Genomic DNA, 19164 nt, shown 5'->3' on the forward strand with positions numbered 1-19164 from the left:
CACACAAACATACCAAATTTGTAAAAATACAAGAGTAATGTTACAACAGTTAATAAATTTTTTAACAGATTTAAATTAACAGCATTTTATTGAGAAAACACTACTGGGAACAAAAATTGAATCCTGAGTCGTGCTTGCAGACTAATAAGACAATAACGGGATGTTGAAGACCTAAATTCTAGGTTAAAATGAATGCCTATATTGCTTTATATCTTATTTAAACTTAATGCACAACATAAAAGGCATACATTAACAAGCACTCATGCGGCTAACATACACAATTATATAGCAATCATAAAAATATAATTTCTAAACAGATTTAACCATCACTTTTTCCAATATTAACAAACTTCAAGGTTTAGTTGAAACTACAAACAGTATCACATCAAGGGTATCTTAGAATTAACAGCATTATATGGACGTTCTATACACTTCGGACTCAAAAAATAACTTTCCAACACCCCCAAAAAAAACCCCTTGCTCCATGTTTAAGTTTTCACCAAGACAACGACAAATCTAAAAGAAAAATTCTCTTAGAGAGCAAGGTTCTATTTACTATCTGCAATGATCAATATTTTCTTTACTGAGATCTGCTATGATTTATATACTCCATTCCTTTAAGAGTTAAATTGACAAGACATTAGTGAAATCAGTTCGAGCGGTGAAAGGCCTACGTTAAAGAATGCTACAATGAATGCTGATGGGTTAGAATAACAATCATGAATGCAATTGATGTATGAACTCTACTTAACTATGTCCTGATTACAAAATATCTTCAGCCTTTGGAGCTAGCATGCTTGTTCCGTTATTCTTCTTTCCCTTTCGAGGACAGTTGAAATAGAAAACAACAGAGCAGACGCCTGATCAAGCTGTCATTCCTACAGTGATCCTGTCTAACCACAATTTTTTTTATATATATAAAAAATTAAAAATCATTTGCCACCAATCCTGCAGGAAGAAAAACAACCCTACAAGAAGCTGGCATCTGATGTCCTCCCATGTCCTTTCAAAGAAAATCATCAAACCTGCAAGAAAGATATACAAGTATAAGAATCTTGCAGATATTGGGTGTAATGTGACAAATGTACAACCAATAGAATTAGACACTCACAAGGGACATTATGACTTGACAGATAAATGTTAGACAAAATGTACAAGCATGAACTACTAATAGAATTGAACACTCACAAGAGACAATGTAACAACTTGTCTACAAGATACCACAGAATCACAGAAAAAGGTTTGTTTCCAAGGATCAAACATAAGAAATTTTACACAACCTTGCTGATTTTAACTACAAGCTATTGTATTTTGAATAGAACAGGGGTTAATACCGCTTCAAACTTGCTGATTCAATACTCTGTTACACTAGAAGGCCCCGCACCAGCTACTGTATTCAAAAAATTTCAGCTTAACCCAAATAGACTCCTCATATCAAAGAAAAACCTCTCCTCAGAGTATCTGGACCCAATTTCTGTAAACTTATTTATCTAACTAGCTGTAACAATATGCATCTTTCCACAAAAAGATATGCATCGTACCCCTAGCACGGTGAAGATTTCATCCATGACTGCCAACAGTATTTAATTGCAAGGGATCTGCAATGACAAGTGAAATTTTCACTTCAACCATTTATGTAAAACTGACATAAAAACTACAAAAAAGGTTTTATGTCATCTTTTTAAAAAGAAGAGGGAACTATAAAAACAATGTGGATGTTGTTATTAACGATGTACATATCCTGAGGTGAAATTTGACAACAAATTCATTAACTAAATATAATCCAAGGACTTGAAACATTTCTTTAGTGGTAGTTATACTTAAATGATACTGATAATTCTGAGATGGTTTTCTCAACCTACGGGGTGTGCGTTGTATTGTTAATAACCCAATGAAAGCATCCACTTTGGTGGGGAATGAGTGAATTTCTCATTAATAAACTTCACAATAAATTAAAAGAATAAAATAAAATTAGACTAAAAATTTTAAAACTATTTAATAATTCATTTTATTAATTTCAATTGAAGGATATTCATAAAAATATTTTATACATTAAGTTGAATTTATATAAAGATTTATTGTATAATTTTTAAACCTTGCAAAAATTTATAAACTAGATTCATACAGGAACTTGTAATTTATCAATTGGATTGCTAAAATTAATATAGAACAGGAGTTATTGAATGAAATACGTCTACCAAAACTTATTCTTAAAGTAAGTATTCCTCCTCTTTCTCTCTCTCTCTCTTGATATATATATATATATATATATATATATATATATTACTATTTTAGATATGTCTCTATTGTATAATAAATAATTATGAATAAATATTCTTAAATATTATAGTATTTTATAGTCTTATGATAATATTATATGATTAGTTATAAATAGAACTTAAAAAAATCCCTAATTTTAGGATTATTTGCAATGAAGAATGACCCACTTTGGAATGCAGGACCAACAACCACTAACAAAAAAAGAAACAAAAGAAACCCTAGTTTATTTTTCTCTCCCAGCTGCTGTCATTTTCTTTCAGAAAAAGTAATAAAACCCTAGTATCTTTCTGTTCCTCCTAAAACATATCTGCCAAATCAGCATGGTAGTCAACCAAAGTACAATTGGGGCATTTCATAGCATCTTCAATGATGCAGATGCAAATACGCCCCAGGAGTGGGTTTGCAGCAGCTTCACTTCAAGCGCTGACATGAAAAGAGAACAAAACACTATGCAACAGCATCTTTGTCGTGCCATACAGCCATTCCACCACTATTTTTCTCAACAATAATTAATACATACAATATCTCCTCCAATCTTCACTCTGAACATGATCTCATTCTAGTTCTAGGTAGGAATTATTTCTATCACATTCACAGTGCAACAAAACAATTCTTTAGATAAAATGAGAAATATTTTCCTGTATCATTGAAACCAAACTAATAGATCCAGATATCATAGTAGCCAATCCTGGACCGCAACACGGCCGACTTTAAAACTGGGATAGCAGGATGACTGCTAGTCTAATTTTACTATATATGTACATATATATATATATATATATATATATATATATATATATATATATAGTTTAATACTATTTAATAATCTTTCTACATATTATTTTACTGATTTTAGGATTAAATACATTTTTAGTCACTAGTACTTTCTAGATTTTCACTTTTAGTGCCTAATCTAAACATTGACTGGCCATGGTCCATGAACTTTGATTCTGTTATTACTTTTAGTCCCTCACGTTATTATGCTTCGTTATCTGGTGAGTTGGATGCACACAAACCGCTGGTGGGACAAGTGGTTGACATCCCTGACGTGGCATGGAGCATGGATCAAGTAGAAATTTAGGACTAAACACATTTTTAGTCCCTAATCTTTTCCAGATTTTCACTTTTAGTCCGTAAACTAAATGTCAACTAGGGATGGAAATAGACCGAGCCTTAAACCGGGATTTATGGCCCATCCTCTTTAAAGTCTTGCTTGGCTTGTTTAATGAAAAGACAAGTTTAGGCTATTAAAAAAGTCTATTTATATAAAAAGGTAAGAATTAAGCTTATAGAAAAGACTGTTAAGCTCGATAGGTCAGCCTATTTATTTATATAATATAATAAAAAAAATATAAATGACCAAATAAATTTATAAAGCAAAAATAAATTATCAATATTTAAAATATTTTTTTATACAATTATTTTTTTTCATTATAGATTCATAAGCTTACATCAACATACATGACTACACATGAATTGTCCCTTTAATAGTAAATGATTCAATTTTTCCCTAAATTTAAATTTTAAAATAATATTGAGTAAATTATATTTTAAAAATAATTTTGTTAATTTTTAAAAATTAAGTTTATTAGCTTAATTAACATTAATAATTTAAATAAGCTTTTAAATAGGCTAATAAGTCAGGCCTATAAAAAAAAACCTACGATCGATAATAAGTGAGGCTTGGCTTTAATTTTGGAAAATAAAATCAGCCTTTATATTCAAGCCTAACCTATTTTCATTCCTAATGTTGACTAATAACGGCTCCTGAACTTGGAGTCCATGCTGTTTCTGTACTTTGTTACCTGATGTGTTTTATGTGACCAATGTATGGTTGTCAGCTGTATTAAGTGTGTGACTTGGTCTACGAGTGGACGTACACATCAGCTGGTGTTTTTTATTTTATTAAATATTATTTTATTATGTGTAATCAAACCTCAAATATGAAACGTGAATCTTTATATTGGATGAGAGCCCAGAGACTTTTCTTCTATAAGAGTTTGTAGGAATTTTTTTAAGTTTTTAATTAATTCATTTTTAATTTTTTATAATTATTTATGAATTAAATTTTAATATTTTAAAAATAAATTATTTATATTAAATCTAAAATATAATTTATATGTTTTAAATATCTATTTATTCAAATTTTAAACATGATTTATATATTCAAACACAATATTTATTTGTATATAATTTGTTATAAATGTTAGTTATGTATAATAAATATTTAGTCTATGCATTATACAAACTAAAAGACTAATTAGAATTATTCTAGAACTTTTATAATTTGTAATTTGGAGTCGTAATTGAGACAGAGGGAGCATGTGATGTGTCATCATGCCCATGCTCTCTCTACTGCTGCTAGGTTTCTAAAAATGAGATTGGAGACATAATTATTTATTAAATTATTATTATCTATTTATATACATTTTCTCTCTATATATTTATAAATTATTGTTATATATTTATATCTATTCCATAATAAATAATTATGTCTTAATATTTTTTACTACATTTTTTTAAATTCTTAAATATAAGAGTAATTTATAGTTTTACCATAATATATTATTAATTATGAGTAAAAAAAGACTAATTTTAGGATTTTTCAGGATGGAGTGGCCTAATTTGGGATGCAGGCTCAACACCCACTCTCAAAAAGAAAATAAAAGAAACCCTAGTCCCGCATTCCTCCTCCCATCAGCTGCCACCTCCTAATCTTCTTCTTTTGAAGAAAAAGAAATCATCTCTTCCTAACCAACAAGAGGTTGTTTGCCAGAAGTTGCAGAACATCCCTGCCTCCCCAGCATAGTATTCGATCTAAAATACAATGGGAATATTTCATAAGGTCTTCAATGATGCGGATTTAAAAACACCCAAGGAGCAGAAATGCAGCTCCGCAGCCACTACTGCGGCCTCTCTGACTGCAACGCAAAAATGCTATGCAACAAAATTTTATCGCACCGCTCCACCGTTATTGTAGCTGCTATTAACTACTATGGCAGATATACTGTCCACCAATTGCCTTTGACCACAGCATATAACTAAATAGGAATATAGGATATCAAGACTAAATCTAAAACCAAGTTGGCCATCAAATCCTCTAATATTAGGAAACTTTATGTGCAGTAAATGTTATGACATACACACTGGACAAATTCATCATCCAAAAGTTAATATATTATATATAATTAAAAGAAAATGCATGATCTGTTCAATTGACCTTTTATAATTTCATTCTCTAGGTCAATCAACAAGTCCGGTTTAAAAGAGGCAAACATACCTCGCTTGAAGGTTGGAGAGAAACAGGATTAGATAGTTCCTCTGCACCATCGATTGCAGCATTGCTTTCAGTGCGAGACAATGCATTAATCTTCATATGGGGACAGATTGGAGCAGTTCTATCAAGACAAACATGGCACTTAAATCCAATAAGTTGTCTGGCATTCTCCGCGTTGAGCCCAAAAGCATCACCATGAAACCAATCTGTATAATAGAATAAGTATGTTCAAAATATATTTTGATAGATGCTCAAAAGGTGTAGTAAAGTTGCAACAAGTGTTGGCCTCTCCTTCCCCCACCCAGCCCCCTTGCCCAAAAGGAAGAAAAACAGACAAGAAGAAAAGTAGTCACCTCCACAGATTTCACAAGCAATATAACACAAAGTGCACTCATTTCCACAACAAAGGCTGCATTTAGGATAATCAAGAGAGACAGAAAAATCATCAGAGAAGACAACACGCTTTTTCTCTTTAAACAGCGTTACTCGTTCATCATTTAGCTTTCTGGACAACTGAAGACCATTATGCCAGTAACTGCTACAGATTTTTGCTCTCTTCTTAAGTGCAGTTATTACTGCCAACTTTTTATGTTGACTAGTGGTTTCCTTGGACTTCTGAGAGGTCAGCTTCGATTTACTTTGCTTTCCCTTTTTACGCCCCACATTCTTTTTACCTTGCTTTCCTTTTTTATGTCCTCCATTCATTTGATTATGCATATACAAGGATTTGGCCTTCCTAGTAGAACGGCGAAGAGGTACACTTGATGGGATATTCTTACTGTTTCGAGACCTCACCTGTCGTATCTTGCTCAATGTCTTTTTATTGCCCTTGAGGTTCACTGATTTGCAAACTGAAGGAACAGTTTTACGTTTCTTTGCTTGAATCTTCTGCAGTTTTGAGTCAATTTTCCTTTTATTAGTATTAGTCTTTGCAGGCAACCCATCCTGACATCTGTGACATGAATATGTGCTTCCAGTAGTCCTTGTCCCACCTGATTTCCTGACATGCCTCTTGTGGAAATATCCTATAAATTATAAAATAATAATGAGGAATAGAAACGCAAACAGTATATGAAAAATAACCAACATCCAAAGTTAACCTATTCAGTATTGGAGTCAGAGTTATGGTAGGTTTGGCCTCACTTAAATCTTACTTAAGAGTTACTTTAAAGTTTAAGTTAAAAATTAAAACCTAAAATAATTAAAAGTTATTTGTTAATTTTCATTTTTCAACATAAAAATATATTTTATAAAAAAAATTATATAACTAAAAAGTACATTTATAAAATTAAATTGTGGAAAATTAATTAATTATTTACAATTATTTTTATGATAAAAATATTAATTAATTAATAAAAATATTTTAATGATGATTTAAAGATAGTTTATTATATATAATATTAATAGATAGTTTTTTAAGAGCTTTTATAAATAAAAAAAAGTGTTTGACCTAGCTTTTACTTTTAAGGAAAAAAAAACTTCAAAAAAATTACCGAGTCAAACGTTACCTAGTCTATTAGAGGTCTAAACTACGTTGTTTAAGTGGTTTTGTTACAGTGCAGTATTTTAACTTTTTTAGTTGTGTTGTTGGTTATTTCAATTTTGTATGAAGTTTAGATTTTGCCTTTTTATGCTTATGAATACGTTATTATAAATTTAAGCTTAAATAATTAAGTATTCCCTGTGTTATGAACTAATGATGGTTTTTTCCCCTTATTTCTGCTATATTAGATGCATAGATAAGAATTTATATGCTTATATTTGGATCTTATAATTTTAGTAGAATTTTATGTTATAAGTCCACGAGTTACAATTCTGTGACCCTGTTCCGAGTCGATCTAGAATCTCAATTTTGACTACGTTGACTACATCTTATGTTAAGACATTGAAATTAAAACATCAGATTCAGTTAGAAACAAGTTATACATTAAAATGGAATATAAAAAAGAGTTAAGAAAATTGTGAAATAAATAAAACCATTCCCTGGATTCAAAGCAAAATAATGAGAAATAAGGGCCAGATTAAAAGAGAGAAGCACACCTTTGCAATGAAGGCACCTCACACCATCCCTGCCAATTTCATAAAAAAAAAGGGTATATTTATTAGTATGTAAATTGTCAAGTAACAAATTACACATTTTAAAGGCAAGATCTCAGTGCATTTGAAAGTTGCCTGTGACGAGCAACACACAAGATAGATGCATAAACAAGAATCAACACATAATAATGATTAATAAAAATTATTAAAAAGAAAAAAAATAAGTACAAGTAAAGATAACACTCAATCCTCTAATAACACAGTGAATCAAATTATTGTGGTTCAACATATATAAAAAAATAATTATATATATATATATTCGGTCCACAGGAGAAATATAAAAATACCATATACTTGATAACTATTACAATGAGTGGCCCTCAATTGCTCAAAGCACAATCACAATATACAAAAATCCCTATTGTTGTGAAAATTTAATACACTCCACAAAATCTCCATAAAAACTTATTGTCGGGGTTGACTCATGTTGACCAATCTTTGACAAATCTCATCTTTAGCCAAACAATTATAATGCATCTAGAGTCCTATTTTGTACTGGTTTAAATGCATAACACTAGTTAAAAGCTAATGTTCTAGAAACACAAATATATCATCATACAAATGCATGAATTGTTGTTATAATGAAAGTCCAACATATTCTCTATAATGCCAATATTAGATTTGTTTCTTAAGAAGTATCTCTCAGGTATATGCTCCTTACAGACAAACAGTATCCAAGTTTGAATTTTAGTTTTCATTTCAGGTTTTGGGAAGATTTGGGAAGGAATATTTATTTTGTAGACTCTTTTTCTCAGCCTTGTAATTTTTCCTCTTTAGTTAACAGACACAGGAATATTATCAGTAAACTTGAATAAACATAGTCCCATCCTCAAACAACAAAAACAAAAGTATCATGTACAACATTAAAATACAATAAAGAAAAGAAAACCCAAATATCAAACAGCAGAAAAGGTAATTATCAAAACACAAGAATACCACAAATACCTCATTGCAATATCTTTCTTGCAGTGCCCGCACTGATGATAATCAGATCTTTCCAATCTGGTAAACAAATATGAAAACCCCCTTTCTTGACGAGTTTTCTTGTTTACTCTACCCACCTCAAGAATTTTTCCGAGTTTCTTATCAGTGGACTTGCGAACAATTCTTTTTTCCTCAAAATTCTTTAGAAGATGCAATGGAACATGAGACTCCTCCAGCCAATATTTTTTTCTCTCACTAGAGGATTGTTCCAACAAAGAACCATGTTTAATAACAACATCTGGAATAGCCCTTCTCTTCCCAAAATCAATAAGGTATTTCACAGATTGCCCTTCAGTGCACTTCCTGCGTACAATTGCCTTTTTGAACAGCCTGACTGATTTTCTAGATTCCTTGTCCAACACATATAGGGGATGGCTGTTCTCAATATCATGCCACCTTATGTTTGAATAAAGCTCTCTAACCTGAAAACATAAATAGTTGATCTTAAGATTAAAACCTATTTCATTACACAAAAATAAGACAAGTTCATCAGCTTCCACCAATTATGAAATGTCAGAGCGCAACATTGAATGAAAGATACTAATAAAACATGTACACAATATCAAGATTTCAATGTTTTTACATATATCACTCTAATTCTCATCCTCATTCTAGGTTTCCCAGGTTAATAGAATGTTAGATCCTCCCTTGACTTCACACGAGCAAACAATTATTTGTGTTCACTTCAAGGTCCTATTCAGTTTTAAAACTCAGACCAACTGGTTCAATCGGAAATTCGACCTATGTCCATTCCATTCATCTTATTGGATCGGATATGCTATTCACTTGGTGGTTACGTCTTTGACTCAGCCTCAAACCAGTCAAAACCAGTAAATTTGACTGATTTTCAGGTTATTCAAACTCTGTTCCATGCTTCCCATATTTACTTTTCACACTGCACAAGGCACCATTTTTTACCTTGCAAGATACCAACACGCAACACATTTATGCTTTCAAAGAGTTTTTTTTTTTTTTCTTTTGCCGTCCTCCACAGTAGTTATATGAAAATTCAAATTTTAAATTTTAAATGGAAGCAGGTAGGATTCGAACCCATATAAGATTTAAAAAAGAACTTAACCACTTCTCCAAAGCATATATTTAACATTTATGTGGCAAATATTATTTATATGCATACATTCAATATAAATTTTATAAATTTAATAAATATTAATTCATGTGGTTCAAGTAGTGACCCATCAACCCTAACCCTGACTGAGTCAATAACCTGTCCGAGTTTTAAACCACTGGTCCTATTCAAATTTGGATGGCTGCTGTAGTCATGTTACTTTATTTTTTTTACTCTTTTTTTATACAATCACTATAGCAAAATCAATGACAAGCAAATCTAATTTCAGTCTCTTTCTATGCCAGGGAGACGAATCTAAAATCTCCTCAATAATCAAGCCCTTAGAATAGATACTAACTAAACAGATATGTTGGCCCCACGTAGCACACTCTCCAAATATTTATGCTTAGTGCAGCTCAAGTTTGGAAACAACAGTCCATTAATGTTTCCAACGTCCAGAGGTCTTGTACTTCAGAATAATGGTTGATGAGAAGGATGAATATTAGGCATGACCATTCATTTTGTAACAATTTCACTTGCTCTGTTTTAAAAGATTTGAATAAAAATAAGGAGACAAAAGTTTAGTAACAATTTTTTCCCATTTCTATCATAAAAATGGTCAGAGCAAAACCATTTTAGTGGCATCTCTTAACTCCCAGCTTTCTTCTGGGACAAGGATCATCTCTGCCATGCTCAGCTCATGGATGTTACAATGGAAATTCCCAAAATTTGTTATGCAAGAGAATAGACAACATTGTTGCATTCTTAAACCTTACTGTTCTTTGTTTATTACTTTTTCTGTTTTGAATAATTATTAATCTCCTATTTGTATTTCCCCTCTTTTCTTTTGAACATAACAAAGGATTGTTTTATACCAAAGCAAAAATCATCTTCAACAAGGCAGGTTATCATACCTGTAAAGCAAGCTGCTCAGCACTAGTTGACATCTGAACAGCAGCTCGCCAGGCAACATATCTGCTTCTCCGTGCAAAATCTGAATTCTCAGGATATAAAATGCCTGGTATCTTCCTACACCCACCTACAGAATTTCACAATTTCAAAGAAATTCATATAAAATGAAAAGAGGCTCCTAACATAACCACTATGCATGTCATGCTAAAGAGAACAATTTGCATACCTTGTCGAGCAGCCTTGGTAACCAAGGAGTGAGGCAAAACCTTCCAATTAAACAATTTTCGGGAAAGCCTACCACCTCTCCACCAGTACATCCCCAAACCACTAGCAGTGTTTGAAGATGAACTGGTTTCAATATCTGAATGTCTGGCCCTTTTCCTTCCAATACCATGCCTTGACGATGAGCGTGATGAACTGACTACAATATGAGCAGAGGATCCCATTGTAGCAACAGAATCCACATGCTTTAACCAATCTGCTGAAAGTCCAAGAGGCCGTAAATTGGATTCTAACTGCCAAATCCAAAATTAGACAGTGTCAAACATTTAAATAGAAATATTCAGAGAGCAATGTAAATCGAAAAGCCATGTGATGTTAGCCAGCTTGCTATAAAAAGGTGTTTCTTTTGTTGCAAGTAGTCTTGAGATTAAGTAATTCTACAACATAATTTCAGCTTCTTTAATAGCAAAGGCGTTATAAAAAGCATAGTGAGAAAATAGTAAAAAGATATACATCTATGTACATTTATGGAGACATATACATATTTATTTGGTGTATCATGAAGACCCACTCCACCTGGTTTTGTTTATTTATTTTCTGTCAATCAGTTATATCACTTATGACTAGCCAAATCTAGGCACAAGCTATCTAGAACTTAAAGCCCAAGTCAAATAATCAACACCTAATAAACAAACAAAAACCTAAATAAGAAAAATAAAAGAAAAGACCACAATAACTACTCTAAGATCCTAATTCAAAATTAATGGGAAAATTACAAAAAACAAATTCTTGTTAAATATTTCAATTTCCAATTCAGGAACACTTAACCGCTCAAGTGGTTAACCATGTCCAAGAAGACCAATTGCGACTGATTCTTAGACTTCAAACCACTCTCTTTGATGATATCGTATCACAATTGTGTCTGTCTTGCTCAAAATAGAAGACCATTTATGTTCATATCATAAGGAGTCGGTTTGTTATGGAATAGCTCATTAGGAATTATTGGTGAACAATGACTGTACCTTACAGTCTTGCACCTTGAAATGGTTTCCAATGATAAGTTTCAAAGCTTCCAGAGGATAAAGGTGTCAAGGATAGGTTCATGGAATGCCTACATCATCAAAGTGTCTCTTTTATCATAAATTAGAGAGAGCTCTGTTTATGGATTCTCTATGGTGCTCTGCTAAGGTTGGTCTAAAGGGAATTTCTATTACAGATATGCAAAAAGATACAACTCTGCTGTATCTTTGAGCCAATTTGGCTCTAAATTTTCCTCTTCAATCTTTTTAGGATGATTTCTGATCCTTCTCCCTTGACATGTACATTATCTCTTCTATTTATATATTCCTCATCTATCAAATAAAAACAAAGGAGAAAAGGAATAAAACCTTTAGCACAGCCCAAGTTAAAATACCAATCACACACTCATGTGCAAAACACTATACTTAAATTAACAAAAAAGATTATGTTCTTATTTGATTTCCATGAATTGTAAAAAGAAAAGAGCTCTAAAATGATTTGACTAATCGTGTCAAACTAGTATCTCATAACTTGGAACCAGACATAAAACATTCATAGTATTAATGTCTATGATAAAAATGATAGACAGATAGAAAGCTTATCCTTACAAGAAGCAATAATTGTTTAACAGGAAGAACATCATATGACTTCAAAAGATCCTTATGCCAAAGATTAGTCTGATGCAGATTCAACCATGGACCCAACAAAAGCCCACGTAACCGAACCTCAAGAGAGAAGATCTGACATATGATATCTCTAAGATGTCCATTCTGAATCTTCCTGGGTTGAAGCCCAACTAAAGTACTATTAGTCTTAGACACTTCCCAAGCAGGCTTCACCACAGAATTAAACAAGCAATCCCTGTCCTCATTTGCAACTTTGCAAGTATAGCACCACCCACATTTTTCTTTTTGGGCAGCTGCACTCAAGTTCTGAATACTTGGCCAACAGAAGTTAGCAGATTTTTTCATAATGACTTTTGCTTGGTCTGAAATAATTTCTTCTTCAGACATTGCAAAAATCTTATTCATTTTTTCAGGTGACTTGCACATCAACTCCTGTGCAACAAAGGAAGCCGTTCGGGCAAAGCTATAATAGTTTATGTAGTCAATTCCACAAGGTGCTTTTGAAGTATCCTTATTGTCTGTTGAGGGGGTACTGCTAGCACCTACAGATCTTAAGTTTATTTTACGTCCCACGTCTAAGCTGGAAGATGTCAAAGAACAGTCACCAACAGGATGGCATCTTTCTGGTATTCCTAGCTGATTCAAGGAATCATCACATCTATTGGAATCATTGAGCCCATATATCTGAACATTCTCGATGCCTGTTTTCATCTGTGTGGTATCAGCTGATCCTTCTGAAACAACACAAGGACTTTCTATGGTGGTCGTTGAATCTAGACGGTTCCCAGACTTTGGAAACTCTTGGCCAAGATGCATACAACAGTCATTAGTTGAATTATCATCCAACTTTCTTTGATCATTAGCCTGATTCTTGTCCAAAAATGTCTCTGAAGTCAAAGGTCCTAAAGATGTATGCATAGTAGAATATTCTCCCTTCATCTGCATGTTCTTACAGGAACTATGATTAAAGACACTATCCCCCATACTCAAGTTAGCAGGGATATCCCAATGCTTATAGATAGCAATTAATATGCCTTCGTATAAAGGATCCATAGATTTTAGAGCTTCAATTACTACATGTAGATCATTTCTGTGGTAGTAATTGAACGATGACTCTATTTCAGATGAACTTGACCTGCAAAGGTTTCAGCAATAAAATAAAGTGAGAACATACTAATACGATAAAAAGAAGCACAGAACAGTTTACACTTAAGACATCTGAAATACTCAAGGACATTATCCACTTCAAACTTCATACTCAATAGGGAAAACCAAATTTACCAAAGAGACGGTTTGTGATAGAAATGATTGTCAAATAGACAAGGACAAGAAAACTGTAGGTAATCTAAATCTATATGTTGTCTACTAGAGGCCCTGCTTTAATGTTGTATAATACATTGGGGATAATAGTGGGAAGGGCTTCCAAGCAGCCTGGAAATTGATCAGAAAGTCATACAGCTATTTCCATTAAAGGAATTTGATGGTTACGTATGAAAGAATATTCGGCAAGCTAAGAGTATAAGACAAGTGATGGACACACTAATATGCAAGTTTATCCAGAAAAAAGATATATAACTACACTTACACCAACAGGTAACCACAGCTGTTAAAATAGAGACGGCCATCCAGATCAATCCCTAATAAGTCTGCTCCTCGAAGTGACCTCCGTGATTTCATCCAAGCCCTGTTTTTGCCACCACACTCAGGGCAATACCAGTCACCTTCAGGCAGACTGTCACTGACAATTCCCACACATCTTGAGTGGAATGCAGCAGGGCAACCATCACAGCATATTAAACTACCATCCATCTTGCAGAGGCAACATTCATCACTGTTCCAGTCAGTTGGGTCATCCACATTCTCCTCGGTCAAGCAAGAGCCACCAGACACATCCATTACAGCTTTTCTTTTCTTGCAAGTGTCAAAATACATATTCTGATCAAAACCTATATCAGCCTCAGTTACCAAAGATCTTCTGTTAAGCTCTGACCTTATGGCTTCTGATTCAATCATATCATCACACAGGTACTGAAGAATTTCAACCTTCACAATTACAGGTTGTTTGTAGTAATCAGTTCTGAGCATTAGGTGTTTAAGATCAAAACCAGTTTTAAATCCTGAGCCATGAATCAAAAGGTACTCAGCCATGAAAATAGGCCATGTGACCAGGTCCAAAAAATCCCAGTTAAGATTCCTGCATTGAAGTAAAATATATAAAAATGTAAAACTTATAAAGTCATAAAGATAAAAAAAAGTCAAACAGATTGACTAGTATAGTAGTATTTATGCCCAATGAAAATTTGAAATAAAATATACCTCAGACAACTGGAAGCAGATTGGCAACCCTCATTAGAAAGGAATTCCAAATGCTTTCGCAGAGTTTGCAAGATAGAAACATGAATGCTGTCAAATAATATACTTGGGATTTCAGACTTTAGTGCAGCTACAAGATCCTCCAACTCAAATGGACTCAAAAACAAGAAAGTACTGAACGATCTTAAACAGGCATAAATAGAAAAAAGTTCAAGAACAGGAACATGATCTAAATTCAAACTTGTAGAAGACGGGGGTAATTGAAGCTTTGGAAGAGGATCATTGCATTGCCCGTATTTCTGAGAATTAGGGATTAGAGGCTTTTCTTCTGTTAAGGCACTGGTTTCCATGGACAACAAAGGATCTTCAGTCACCTCCACCAGTACAGTGCTTGAAACCCGTTTTCTAGCTGATGCTCGACGAGAACTCCTCCTTAAAACTGTCTCTGGTGACGCTTTCAGATTATCTGATACTTTTCTTCTCTTCCTTCGACCATTTCCTGGTTCACATGGACTACCTGGATCGTCTTGGTATTCATGAATTATGGCAACACCGCCTTCAGAAGGACAATCCATTTGCTGAACCTCCACAGAATCAGAATCCCTAACAGAAATAGCATTTGAAACCTGATGAGAACCAATAGCTGCTGCATCTTCTTTGCCATCATTGCCTCCATTCTCTTCAACCAAACACAAAGAAGCATCTTCAGCTGCATACACACCAGAAACATGAACTACCTCCAATTTGACAGCATCAGATACATGATTCAAATTACCTTGAACACCATCCTCTTTGACGGAACCCATACTAATATTTATCTCTTCCTTTCCGAGCTGTCCCATCTTACCAAACAAAGCATCACCTAGGTCAGGATGTCCATTTCTGTCAGCATCACACTGAGTTTCCTTAACTTCCTCACACACCTCCACGTTTAAATCAAAGTTACACTCCCGCTGTAACGTCTCCCCTCCCGAACAACCAACATTCGGGCTGACATCATCCTCAGCACACACATCCAAATTTAAATCAATGCAATCTCTCCTCTTCAAACCATCCTCAGTGTTCGACGGCGAATTAAATGCATCATTCAAATTTAAATCCTCGTTAAGATTAAGACCAGCATTCAAATCAAGCCCATCATTGACACAATTACCATTAGCAACAACATTCTTATCCAAACTATCTTCCAAACCAATTTCCTTACCCTCTGTCTCTCTTACCCCGTTTTCCTTCACAGTCCCATTAACATTGCCCATAAGATTCCCTCCATTCCCAATTCCCACATCCAAGGCTCTCTCAAACCCACCACAACCTAGTTCCAAATTCTCACTAGCACCAGCAGAAGCATCACCATCCAAAACCCCCCTAAAATCACTACCCTCCGGCAGCGAATTCTCGCTAGCATTACCTGAAACGGCTCCGGAATCGCGCCTCCGCTCGACGCGACGGCGCTTCTTAGGTTTCCGACCGACCCGAGGCTTGGCCTTGACAGTCTCCGGCTGAGATTGCAGAAGAGCAGCCACGTCAGAGGACTCCAACTCCTCAGAATCGCCGTCTTCGTAAACGATCTCGAAAAAACCAGAGGAAGGTTCGTAGGATTTCACTGTTCCCGAGACAAACCCAACCCCCTTCACCTCTTTCCTAACGGCTTTCCCCACGAACTCCATGGCAACAGTACAATCCTAACAAACGACGTGATCTCTGTGAGAAATTAAGGAGGGAAGTGAAAAAAGAGAAAATGATCGAAAGGGAAGATAAAAAGTGAGGGAAGAGAAACCAAACCCTTGGGCGCAGAGAGGAGGAAGAGAGCAATTGCGAGTGTTTGGGAATTGAAGTGCGAGGGAAGAGAAAGGGTGTGGAAGTTGGAACGAAAAGAAACCCAAAGGAGTCTCTCCCTCTCTCTAAAGTGGAAGTGGGTCAAACCAAGTAGTGCGGACTGCGGAGAGAGAAGAGAAACCAAACAGTAATAACAAATTCTTCGGATTTTAAACCATTTTTTTTCTCTACCAAATAACTCTCAATTTATAATGTCGATTTTTTTTTTTATTTATAAAAAATATCAAAAATGAAAATGCGTTGGTCAGAGAAAGGGCAATTCGTAGTTGGTTCGATCATCTTTGATCTCATTCTATCTGCAATTCTCTTCAGATCATTCAATGGTTTGCACACAAAAAGACTAACAAACCAGAAATGAAAACACAAGAAAACTGTTCTCTCCGTAAATTTATCAAAAAATCGAAATGTTAATAATTTGACATTACAGATCGCTTTGTTTTTGAGTTGGTCTCATATATTACTCTTTCCTTGTCTATTTCGTCTTAGGTTGATTTATAAGTGCGACTTTTATAATTTCATGGTATATTCATGGGTTGATAAAAAATAAAATAAAAATCGGTGTAAGAAATGTTTGTTTTTTTTAATTTGTGTTTGTCTTAAAACTAAAAATTAATGAGATATAGTTTTTATCAAGTGTTTCTTTGCAAGTTTTATATCTCGTGCCTTGTGTATGTTTAGTGAGAAAATCATATCAAAATCTAGAATGAATACATACATGATATTGTGATGTTCTGAAAATACTTGCGTCACAAGATTGATGACATGCAACCAAACATCTATCTATGAATATCTAAGCGTGGATTGTAAAAAATATAATTGTTAAGTCAATATAAAAATTGTATATTAGTTGTTAGTTGTTATGATGATGAAAAATTATGAAATATTCTAAGGGACTTGTGTTAGACTATTAATAACATGTAACTAAATATGCAATAATGTCTTTGATTTGTTGTTGAAAACTTATAAACATGCCTTTAAAGGAAGAGATAAAAAAAAATTGTTTCATATTTTAATGCTTTAGAAAGAGTAAATTTACATTTTCAGTGAAAACAACATATTTTTAAACACGAAATTTATAAATATCTAAATGTAAATCATAAAATGTAAACATTTATAATAACAAAGTCAATATAAAAGCCTACATTAATTGGTATGATGATGAAAAAATCTCCAAAATAAATTATGAATTATAGTATAAGGGGAGATGTTTATAAGAAAGATTAAACTAGCATTCAAAATCTAACTCTAACAAAGTAACAGGTAATCTTTCTTATAATAATGATGTGACACTTTTAGTCAAAATTTTAAATGACATTTAAGTAGAGTCCACTCAAATTCACCCCACATTGAGTTCGTTACAATAAAAGTTTTTTTCTTGTATTGTATTAAATCATATATATCAATCAAAATGGATATTGACACTCTTATTGCAATGATGGTCATTTTGCATAAGTATGTCGTAAAAAAATTATTTAAACAATATAACTACCAACAAAGTACAAGTTGATGGGCATTAGTATAGAGTAGGTTAAAATGAACTTTATACTATTTGTTCAATGTGTGGTTATTATCGTAATGAAGCCCAAGTTGCCTTGTTTAACCCACCTCCCCGACTAAAACCTATAAAGAATGTGCAAGTTCCAATTAGTAATGGCATGACTAAAATTGACAATGGCAACAATGGCGTCAATAACCATGACAATATTTATGATTTGAAAAATAATCACACTCCTACAATTTTGGAGTCAATCCACAATAATTATATGGAGGTTTTTCATAGAATGAGAAAATCGAATAATTTGTTCTAATTAGTTCAAAACAATACTTAATATTGTTAGCAGATACTTTTATGTAAATAGTTAGAAATCAAGTCAAAATAGTTAGAAATCAAGTCTTATAAGGTATGTATAAAAAGTGTGTTTATACATGTGTGAAATAATACAAGTTATCTTTCATCCTCTTATCTCATGTTTAATGTATGTGTAAGGATCAGTTTAAAACACCAACAACTGGTATTAAAAGTTAGGTTTTCGATCTTAGAGATAGAGATAGAGTTTTTTTTTAAATGGCAACAACATTAGGAAATCAACTTCTATTCCTATTCTCAATGGGAATGACTATGATCGATGGTGTGCTCAAATGAAGGCTATCTTTTAATTTCAAGATGTGAATCAAATTATCAAGACAGGAGTCCAAGATTTGATGTTAAAGCAACAAATCCACAAAAGGCAACACTTCAAGAAGCAAACAAGAAGGATGGGAAGGCTTTATTCATCATTCATCAAAGTGTTTATACAAATATTTTAGATAATGTATTAGGGGCTAGTATTGCAAAGGAAGCATGGGACACTTGCAAAGTCCTATGAAGGCACTAACAAATTGAAGAAAGTGAAGTTGTAGACTTTGAGGAGGCAGTACAAGCTAATGTAGATGAATGATTAAGAGAGTGTGGCTGAGTATTTTACTCGCATGTTGACCATCATCAATCAAATGAAGAATTATGGTGACAAGATAGAAAATGGTGTTGTAAT

At 33.4% G+C, this 19164-nt stretch overlaps 1 protein-coding gene across 3 annotated transcripts; it reads right to left on the reverse strand.

Moving 5' to 3' along the window:
- Nucleotides 1–306: 306 nt before the first annotated feature.
- LOC109799180 (PHD-finger and DNA binding domain-containing protein) lies at nt 307–16771 on the reverse strand. 3 transcript variants are annotated; one of them, XM_029271261.2, is made up of 12 exons: nt 16580–16771; nt 14801–16479; nt 14070–14678; nt 12467–13619; nt 10843–11131; nt 10619–10743; nt 8600–9060; nt 7598–7626; nt 5911–6582; nt 5561–5763; nt 1542–1598; nt 307–1025 (listed from the first exon to the last, which is right to left on the reverse strand). In XM_029271261.2, exons 2-11 carry the CDS (start codon nt 16462–16464, stop codon nt 1584–1586), a joined length of 5220 nt encoding a protein of 1739 aa, XP_029127094.2. In that variant the 5' UTR covers nt 16465–16479; nt 16580–16771; the 3' UTR covers nt 307–1025; nt 1542–1583. The 3 variants fall into 3 exon arrangements, with proteins under 3 accessions (XP_029127094.2, XP_029127093.2, XP_020215306.2); XM_029271260.2 differs by having other exon boundaries at nt 14801–16498; XM_020359717.3 differs by lacking the exon at nt 1542–1598 and having other exon boundaries at nt 14801–16498; nt 16580–16770.
- Between the last annotated feature and the right edge of the window lie 2393 nt (nt 16772–19164).

This window comes from Cajanus cajan, chromosome 8 (genome assembly GCF_000230855.2).
Source record: "Cajanus cajan strain Asha chromosome 8, NIPB_CcT2T_4, whole genome shotgun sequence".
NCBI lineage: Eukaryota > Viridiplantae > Streptophyta > Magnoliopsida > Fabales > Fabaceae > Cajanus > Cajanus cajan.

Excerpts from the sequence above, each read along its gene's own strand:
- LOC109799180 (XM_029271261.2), bottom strand. The coding sequence starts at position 16,464 with ATGGAGTTCGTGGGGAAAGCCGTTAGGAAAGAGGTGAAGGGGGTTGGG. Across the intron at positions 11,132-12,466 it reads TTAAACAATTATTGCTTCTT|TTAGAATCCAATTTACGGCC; the intron begins GTAAGGATAAGC and ends TGGATTTGGCAG. Across the intron at positions 5,764-5,910 it reads TGCTTGTGAAATCTGTGGAG|ATTGGTTTCATGGTGATGCT; the intron begins GTGACTACTTTT and ends TCTATTATACAG.